Source organism: Anopheles moucheti, chromosome 2 (genome assembly GCF_943734755.1).
Source record: "Anopheles moucheti chromosome 2, idAnoMoucSN_F20_07, whole genome shotgun sequence".
Classification (NCBI taxonomy): domain Eukaryota; kingdom Metazoa; phylum Arthropoda; class Insecta; order Diptera; family Culicidae; genus Anopheles; species Anopheles moucheti.
In genome coordinates, this window is record NC_069140.1 from 56,604,405 (window position 1) to 56,614,839 (window position 10,435).

The following is a 10,435-nucleotide window of genomic DNA, read 5'->3' on the forward strand; positions in this document are numbered from 1 at the left end:
GAGCTCCCCGGCTCGGGACAGGAACAGTCAAGCGCGCAGGGGACCCAGAAAGAGGACAAAAAACCAATTGTAGACGATGGAGTGCCATGCGAGGAGGACGGTTTCGTTGGTGACAGGAACGATTGTCAGGTGTTCTACCGGTGCGTTTCTCAAGGGGATGGGAGTTTCCAAAAACTCCCATTCCGGTGTGGTGAAGGAACTGCGTGGGACGACCAGATCGGTTCCTGCAACCATGCGAGTTCCGTGCCCAGGTGTACACAAAATTCTCAAAGTGACTACGTCAGTCAACAATCTTTCAGCCAGTCGAACGCATCCATGGATAGAAATATGACCCAGGCCTCTGGATCAATGACTCAGAATGGTATCACTACGAATACTACCAGCTCCCAGACGTCGGCGGCAAGTCAAATGAGCAATTACAATAATATGACAACTTTCGTCCAAGGAGCCAACGGTCAGGGTTCAAGCAGCTCGAGCAGCTCTAGTTCAAGTTCAAGTAGTTCTAGCAGCAGCAGTAGCAGCAGTAGCAGTAGTAGTAGTTCCAGTTCCGGCAATTTCGGTGGTAATAATCAATGGAATAATCAAGGATCAGGTGGGCAATGGAGCAACCAGAACCAAGGATCTAGTGGAAATAATCAATGGAATAATCAAGGATCAGGTAACAATAATCAATGGAACAATCAGAATCAAGGATCGAACAATCAGTGGCAAAACCAGAATCAAGGTTCTTCCAGCAACAATCAATGGGCCAATCAGAATCAAGGACAAAATAGCCAGTGGAATAACAATAATCAAGGCCAAAGCAACAATAATCAATGGAATAACCAGAATCAAGGACAGAATAACCAGTGGAGTAATCAGAACCAAGGGCAAAACAATAACAACCAATGGAATAATCAGAACCAAGGTTCCAACGGCCAATGGCAAAATCAAAATCAAGGATCTGGAGGAAGTAACCAATGGAACAACCAGAACCAAGGTCAGAATCAGCAATGGAGCAACAATAATCAAGGTCAAAGTAGTAACAACCAATGGAGTAACAATAATCAAGGTCAGAATCAGCAATCGAGCAACAATAATCAAGGTCAAAGTAGTAACAATCAATGGAGTAACAATAATCAAGGTCAGAACCAGCAATCGAGCAACAATAATCAAGGTCAAAGTAGCAACAACCAATGGAGTAACAATAATCAAGGTCAGAATCAGCAATCGAGCAACAATAATCAAGGTCAAAGTAGTAACAACCAATGGAGTAACAATAATCAAGGTCAGAATCAGCAATCGAGCAACAATAATCAAGGTCAAAGTAGTAACAACCAATGGAGTAACAATAATCAAGGTCAGAATCAGCAATCGAGCAACAATAATCAAGGTCAAAGTAGCAACAACCAATGGAGTAACAATAATCAAGGTCAGAATCAGCAATCGAGCAACAATAATCAAGGTCAAAGTAGTAACAACCAATGGAGTAGCAATAATCAAGGTCAGAATCAGCAATCGAGCAACAATAATCAAGGTCAAAGTAGTAACAACCAATGGAGTAACAATAATCAAGGCCAAAATAACCAATTTAATAATCAAAACCAGGGTCAAAATAATAACAATCAGTACAACAACCAAAATCAAGGACAAAACAATCAATGGAGTAATCAGAACCAAGGACAAGATAATAGCAACCAGTGGAACAATCAAAACCAGGGTCAAAATAACCAATGGAACAATCAGAACCAAGGTCAAAATAATAACAATCAATGGAATAACAATAATCAAGGCCAAAATAACCAATGGAACAACCAAAATCAAGGGCAAAATAATAACAACCAGTGGAACAACAATAATCAGGGTCAAAACAACCAATGGAACAATCAGAATCAACAGTCAAATAGTAATACTCAATGGAATAATCAAAGTCAAAGTGAAAGTCATCAAACGAGTACGCAAACACAGAACTCTACCACTAGTAATCAGTTTAATAATCAAAGTCAGGGACAAAACCAAGAATCGAACAACCAGAATCAAGGTCAGAACAGTAATAATCAATGGAACAACCAGAATCAAGGTCAAAACCAACAGTCGACCAATCAGAACCAGGGAGCGAATAATAACAACCAATCGAGCAATGGAAACCAAGGACAAAATCAGCAAACAAACAACCAAAATCAGGGACAAAGTAATAACAATCAATCGAACAATAATAGCCAGGGTCAAAATCAAGGATCAAATAGTAATAATCAAAATCAAAGTCAAAATAACAATAACAATCAAAGCTCCAGTAGTAACTCGAATAGCCAACAAAACAATCAAAACCAATCGTCTAACAACAATCAGAACCAAGGACAAGGACAAAATACACAAAACCAAAGCTCTCAAAATAATAACCAGAATCAATCGAATCAGCAGCAAAGTAATGCATCCAGTACGAACGGAAACAATCAAACTAACCAATCGAACAACAACAATTCAAATCAAAGCTCCAACAACCAAAATAATCAGTCGTCCTCTGGACCAAGCCAATCCAATGAAAATAATCAGCAAAACGCAAATAATAATCAGCAGTCTTCGGGAAATCAAAACACCAATAACCAGAGCTCTACTACTCCTGCCACTGTTGTTTCACAATCAACTTCCACCGAAGCTCCAATAGAATCTAGCACCACTACGACAACTTCGACCACTATGGCACTGCCAGAAATGCAATCCACAACATCCACAACTGCTCAACAGATGACAACAACTACATCTACTACTGTTGCTCCAACTTCTGCTCCTACTACTACTACTACTACTGCTACTACTACCACAGTCATAGTAACAACCTCAGCAGAACCATCAACACCTTCATCTTCTGGCATTCCGTCGTCTACTGAAATGGTTTCCTCAACACAATCCCCTAGTAGTGTGACATCTTTCCAGAGTGTGCCAACTAGCTCTGAAACGCCTGTTACTACTCAAAGCACCACTACCACAGCTACACAAACCACATCAACATCTAGTAGCTCCGCCACTGAACCGTCCACAACACAAGTTACTACTCCAGAGGAAGCTGAGAAAACAACTACTCTTTCTTCCTCTACAACACAAACACCCACCACACAGGCTCAAAGCCAAACACAATCATCTTCCATTAGTGAATTTTCTACACCACCACACACCACACCAACACATGTTCCGGAAGCATCAACCACACAAACACCCCAGAACACAACAACAGAATCAAGTGCGGAAACATCGTCGATTGGAAGTACCGAAACAACCACACCCACTCAAACAAATACACCCGAGAAGCCATCAACGGCTATTGTAACTAAACCCTTAGAAACTGCTACTACACAAATCACCGAGTCTGTCACACTCACACCTGAAACAACACAACATAGTGAAAACAGTACACTAGAACCCACTACACAACACTCCACTACTCAATCCACTAGCCCACAGGAACAGTCAAGCACTGAGCGATCAACAACAGTGGCTGAGCCAAGCACTCTAGAGCCCATCACCGAAAAATCCACGGTGACAGAAGAACCCACCACACTCATCGTACCTACACACGAAACAACCACCCAGGCACCTTCGACGGAGGTGCCCTCCACAACACCACCTACACCAGCTTCTACGGAGGCAAACACTACACACGAAAACACATCCACACCAGAACCCACAGCAACACAAACAACTAGCACCGAACCTTCGGCGCCTGCTTCTAGTTCCACGGCAGAAGCCACCTCAGAGGTGCCAACTACACAACCGATACACACTACACAGTCATCTACGGTGGTGTCTTCCCAAGAAACAACTACACAACCTACACCACCAACCACACAATCCACCACAATGCTCACCACAATCGTTATGCAAAGTACTCAGTCCACAACCACTCTCTCTTCTTCAGCACAACCGTCAAGTACTACGCAGCGTCCGTCCTCTGTATCAACCAGCTCCGGCTCTACCACGAGCCAACCGTCCTCGGCTGGATCTGCCCCAGCATGCACTGAAGACGGATTCATGGGAGATCCGAACGATTGCAAGAAGTTCTACCGTTGCGTTTCCAATGGCAATGGACAATTTACGCGCTATGAGTTCCGCTGCGGAGATGGAACTGTATGGGATGACAATGCTGGCAGTTGCAACCATGATTGGGCCGTGCAGGATGGTCGATGTGGCAAGCCGAATGGGCAAGGATCGGGACCTAATGAAACTGGTACTGGACCAAATGGATCTGAAGGTAATGGAAGTGGACCTAATGGACCTAATGGAACGAGTGAACCGACCGAGGGGCCAACCGCTTCAAATGGAACTGATGGACCAAACAGTGGACCAACAGGGCCTAACGAATCTTCCAATGGCCCTAACGGACCAGATGGGCCTAAAGAACCTAACGGACCTGAACAACCAACTGGATCAACCGGACCTGATGGACCCAGTGGAACCACTGGAACTGATGGATCAAATCAAACGAATGGACCCGAAGAATCCACACCTGCTGCGCAGCAGTCCACTACGGTTCCACCGTGCCAGCAACAAACAACCACTACCACCCAAACGCCCTCGGTACCCGCCGGAAGTAATGGTGTATGCGAGCAAGAAGGATTTATGGAACATCCGTCGAATTGTAAGAAGTTCTATCGATGTGTCGACAACGGCAACGGAGGGTACGATCGATACGAGTTCACTTGCGGTCCCGGTACCGTGTGGGACAATGACATTCTTGCCTGTAACCATCCAACGTCTGTCCAAAACTCCAAATGTGGAACTGGAGGTGAAACTGCATCCTCTCAGTACCCGGGTAGTTCGTCCGGTCCCGGCAATACTTATCTGCCACCAGCACAATCCTCCAGCACGGAATCGATGCCAAGTACTACGGAGCAAACAATGAGTAGTCTGGAACCAGAATCGCTTACCACCGGTGCTACCGATGCGACTAGTCAGGAAACAACCAGCGGTGCAAGTAGTACAACGACACCAGCCGAATCTGGACCATCCACCACCGAAGCAGCCAAGGAAGAAAATTCGTCCGCTGCTCAAGAACAAACGACTGAATCGCAGAGTCAAACCACAGAATCTTCCAAGGGAGAAACGACTGCTAATCCACAAGAGCAGACAACCGGATCGCAAAGCCAGCCATCCACTACTGAAGCGGGAGATTCATCCACTACTCCTGAAGGGGCTACCGAAACATCGACAATGCCATCATCGGAAGGTTGCGATTCGGAAGGATTTAAGCCTCATCCGACCAACTGTAAGATGTTCTACCGCTGTGTCGACAATGGCAAGGGTGGCTACACGAAGTACGAGTTCACTTGCTCGGAGGGCACTGGATGGGACGAAAGCAAACAGGCGTGTAATTATGAGTACGAAATTCCCAACTGTGGTGCAGACCGCCCACCAGAGCCAGAACCCGAGCCAAGCGGAACGGATATGACGACCGGAACTAGCGATGGTACCACTACCGCTGCAACGGACGCAACAACTACACAAGCTCAGACCGATGGTACTACTGCTGGGCAAGAGACTACAACTGCCAGACAAGATATGACGACAGCTTCAACGCAGGAAACAACCACAGCTCCGGTTGAACAACAAACAACTACAACAGAGGCCAGCCAAGAATCGACAACAGCAACCGGCGACTCAACTACAGCTTCTTCATCGGCGCAGGAAACGACTACCACCGCCGGCACTGGACAAGAAATGACAACCTCCAACGAAATGGCGTCCGAAATGACAACCGCACAGGGTCAGGAAATGACCACCGCTGGTAGTGAAATGACTACTGAAAGTTCGCAGCAAACTACTACAATGGGGGGTTCGTCTTCCTCGGGCGAGTGTACTGAGGAAGGTTTTATGGGCAATCCGGACGATTGCCGGAAGTTCTACCGGTGTGTAGACAACGGCAAGGGTGGATACAATAAGTATGATTTCACTTGCGGCGAAGGTACCGCATGGGATCAGGCACTGCAAACATGTAATCATGAGAATGTTGTTGAAATGTGCGGCGGACAGACAGGTAACACTAGCAATAACACTAATCAAACACAATCATCATCCACCACCACTACTACTACTACTACTACTACCACACAAGCTCCTTCCACAACTACCACCAGACAATCTTCTACCACAAGCACTACTTCTACCACTACTACTACTACTACTACTAGTACCACACAAGCTCCTTCCACAACCGCTTCTTCAACTACCACTAGCACCACTCAAACACCCTCTACCACCACCAAAACACAAAGCACTACCTCCGCCACCACCACTTCCTCCGCACCTTCATCAACAACTGCATCATCATCATCCTCATCATCATCATCATCTTCTACCACAACCACCCAAAGCATGCAATCCTCGTCCGAATCCACCACCGAACGCATGAAAGCTTCTTCATCCTCCACAACGCCCGTAAACTGTACGGAGGCTGGATACTTTCCGAATCCGGACGACTGTACCAAGTTCTACCGCTGCGTTGATTGGGACGGCATGGGTGAAAACTTTTCCGTCTTTCACTTCGACTGCCCCGAGGGTACCATTTGGGATCCCGCTGTAAATACCTGCAATCACGAGGACAGTGTCCAGCCACCCCGCAATTGTTCCAAAGCCGCACCGGCAGAAACGACCGAATCGAACGCTGAATCCACTACCTCTGTTACAGAAGAACCAGGTTCTACGACCGAAGCCGCCCCAATGACGACGGCCCAGCAAACGGATGCGACGGCTGCGGCCGGTACGCAGCAGGAGACGACTACCGATTCCATGAGTTCCGAAACGACTGCTGCCGGAAAGGAAGAAACCACAACACAGGCGCAAATGATGACGACCACGGAGGGAGCGGCTCAAGAAACGACGACAGCGGCCGCACAAGAAACGACCGAGGCTACCACGACGACTGAAGCATCTCAGGAAACTACCACGGCGGCCGCTAACGAGACAACTACAATGGCTGCTCAGGAATCCACCACGATGGCTGCTCAGGAGACGACGACAATGGCCGCACAGGAGACGACTACGATGGCCGCTCAAGAGACAACTACGATGGCTGCGCAAGAAACGACGACTATGGCTGCGCAAGAAACGACGACTATGGCTGCGCAAGAAACGACGACTATGGCTGCGCAAGAATCTACCACTTCCGGTAGCCAACAGGAAACAACGACAGCCTCCGGTGGAGAACAAGAGATGACAACCATGGGTCAATCGGAGATGACCACCGAAGCGGCCGGACAGGAGCAAACAACCGAGGGTATGGAGTCCTCCACGGAACCCGCATCCCAGGAATGTCCGGCAGGTTGCATGAGCTCGTGCCCGCCCGTCGATGAAGATCAGGAACGGTTTGTGTGCCCGACCGGGTTCAAACGGCACCCGAAGAACTGCAACCTGTTCTACCAGTGTACGGAGAAACCAAACAGCTACGACTACAGCATTGTCGTGTTTAGCTGTCCAAACGATACCGTCTATCAGGAGGACCGAACACAGTGCACAGAACCTGCGGAGGGTGACGACCGTTGCAAGGCGTCCAATCTGCGATCACAGCTTCGAAACACGCGTCAGCTGCCGGTGGTGAGTGAAGGCGTAGTGGGAAGAACATCGCAACTGTACTCACTATTTTTTTTCCCCACAGATGCAGCTCGGTTCGATGGAACCGCTCTGTCCTACAGATGGCCATTTCGCGATCGATGATCAAAAGTGCAGCTCCACGTTCCTGCGCTGTACCCAAGGACGGTCTGGCCTTCAGCCGAACATGTACCGCTGTCCGAAGGGTTACGTTTACTGGCGAGTAAGCCGTCGCTGTGAACGTGTCCAGAAGATTCCCGAGTGCCAGACGACACCGATGCAGGAACGCTCGGAGCTTCCGGTCGAATGGATCAACATCGGCAATCGGCGCCGAAGCTTGTTCTAGAGATGAAAGCGCTGCGTTTTCCCGGGGGCAAACGAGCTCCGACTGCCATAATTCTTCATCGTATTCCCGAATCCCTCTAGCTATTGCCTTTCCTCCGTACAACTAACTACTCATCAGCAGGAACTGGGGCCAGTGTAGGTGGGCGTCCGGTGTCAGGCTGTTTCGGACCACGCATGAACCGCTGCAACCGCTGCCTGCGCAGCTTCGACACCCAGTTCTAGTCAGCGAGAACTGTTTCTGAGCGTACGACTGCAAACACTCCATAGCTAACCTGGTTGCGATCGGTAGCAGTCCGGCGTCCGATCCTTGACAATATACAAACTACGCTAGGCAACTTAGATGTTAGTTTCTAGCCATAAGTGCCTCACGCCACACGCACGGCAGTGTAAATAATTCCTGCGCGAAATTCATCTCAACGACTGGGTTTTGTGCGAGGTAAGATTTCGACGAAACAAAAACTCCGGCAACAGATAAAATTTAACCGTGATTACTCTCCGGTTCACTGTCACACATCTGACCTGAAAGTGTAGCCGGACTCGATTCCTCGCCGGAATCGTCCCTGCCGCGCAATGGTTCGATGCCGCCCTTTGCAAAAATGAGCTTTAACCGAGATTGGTCCCACGAAGTTTTGTACCATTGTTTTCGCAAAGCACGTGACGGTGAACCATTGAGCAATCGAATTGTAGCGATATACTATACTTTTGCATCACACATGAACGATTTTAGTGTATTAGGCTAAGGAACGTGCGCTACTACAGCAGCGCATGTGCAAACGAAACAGGTATATCGAAATAAAGCTGCTGTAATTTATTGTACTTTGAGTCGTGAGTACTGCATTTCCGAAAGGTTCACCTTAATACTTAAGACTATTGAAACATGTATTGTGTATCAATGTGTGTGTGTGTGTTTTCAGTGTAGTGTTGGGCGGATCGGATCGGATCGGATTCTGGGATTGGATCTTTCATTGGATCAATCCTGATTCGATCCCAGATCCAGGATCCTCTGGATTGGAATCCCAAACAATCCTTTTCGATCCGGATCTGTCATGACGGGAATCCGGGATCGAAATCCAAAACAAGAGTCCGGATTCGGATCCTTCAGGATCCGGATTTGTCAATACGAGAATCCGGGATCGAAATCCAAAACAAGAGTCCAGATCCGGATCTGTCATGATTGGAATGTGGGATTGTGGTAGGGATTGTTTTCGGATGCGGATATTTTTTGATTTATTGCCTTTTTATTCTGTTCCATGTGAACGTATTTTCTCTAAGGCAGGACAAATTGTTGGACATGGGATCACCCACTGTGCAACGCAGACGACATAATAACGAAATGACATTTCTTCTGTCATTCTAACTACTTCCGTTTTGATACGCAAAGCGTTATTGTATACATGTGTGAGAGAATAAAACCAAGCGTGTGACGAGTCGAGTAGAAAAGTGCTGCGTACTTATTATAGCGTATTCTAACAGGTTATGGGCCCAGCGCACACCGTTTTATCCGCTGTAAATCCTTTTGAGTCGATGTCGAAAATGGAGGGTAGCCGATTCAACATAACAAAGCTGAATAACAGCAACTACAACAGTTGGCGTTTTAAGGTGGAGCTGTTACTCGTCCGGGAGGAGCTTTGGCGTTTCGTAGAACCGGGTGTCAAACCGGATGGCGAATCGCAGGCTACATGGGACGCTGGTGTTCTAAAATCCAGGGCGACAATCGGTTTGCTGATAGAGGACAACCAACACGGGTTAATTCGTGCTTCGAGGACGGCACGCGAGGCTTGGTTGTCGCTACAGAACCATCATCGCAAGACAACTCTAACCTCAAAAGTTTCACTCCTAAAAAGGATTTGTGATAAGCGATACTCGGATGGCGAAGATATGGTCGAACACATATTTAAAATGGAAGATTTGTTCGAGCAGCTGCGAAATGCTGGACAGGAGTTGCCAGAAAACCTCAGGGTCGCGATGATTCTGCGGAGCCTGCCAAACTCCTTCGCCACACTCTCCACCGCTTTGGAGGCTCGCGCAGACGACGATCTCACAATGGAGCTCGTGAAGAGTAAGCTGATCGACGAGGCCGACAAGCAACGCGAGGTAACAACGGATTCCGTGCTGGAGGTTGGCATCGGACGACATAGCAAGCAGAGAAGGCCGATCGTGTGTTACCGGTGCAACAAGACGGGCCACACGAAGCCGAATTGTCCACAATCGGTTCGGGCGTCTGATAGAAGCAGCAGCCGTGGCAAACCACAGAAGAAGGACGACAGCGTATCATTTGCGTTTGCAGGGGTAAGTGAAACGGATAATAAAAGCAAAATTTGGGTTGTAGATTCTGGTGCATCCAGCCACACCGTTGCAGACCGGGATTGTTTCAGCGAATTAAGAAGCAGCGATGTAAAATGGGTGAGGCTGGCAGATGGAAAACAGGCTCCAGTCAAAGGCAAGGGTACCGCGATGGTAACACTATGCAACGAGAAAGGAGAGCCCAGGGAGGTTAAACTAAGTGATGCCTTATATACACCAAGTTTGACTC

At 47.8% G+C, this 10,435-nt stretch overlaps 1 protein-coding gene across 1 annotated transcript; it reads left to right on the plus strand.

Moving 5' to 3' along the window:
* The first annotated feature begins 309 nt into the window (after nucleotides 1-309).
* On the plus strand, nucleotides 310-7,903 carry LOC128296808 (mucin-22-like). Its single transcript, XM_053032295.1, has 5 exons — nucleotides 310-704; nucleotides 774-979; nucleotides 1,085-2,294; nucleotides 2,448-7,563; nucleotides 7,625-7,903. The coding sequence occupies exons 1-5, from the start codon at nucleotides 316-318 to the stop codon at nucleotides 7,901-7,903; spliced, it is 7,200 nt and encodes a 2,399-aa protein (XP_052888255.1). The 5' UTR covers nucleotides 310-315.
* The last annotated feature ends 2,532 nt before the right edge of the window (nucleotides 7,904-10,435 follow it).

Bases quoted from the DNA above. Each gene is read 5' to 3' on its own strand.
- LOC128296808 (XM_053032295.1), top strand. From the start codon at position 316: ATGGATAGAAATATGACCCAGGCCTCTGGATCAATGACTCAGAATGGT. The intron at 2,295-2,447 runs AAACAATCAAAA...AACTAACCAATC, and splicing joins AGTAACTCGAATAGCCAACA to GAACAACAACAATTCAAATC. The intron at 7,564-7,624 runs GTGAGTGAAGGC...TTTTCCCCACAG, and splicing joins ACACGCGTCAGCTGCCGGTG to ATGCAGCTCGGTTCGATGGA.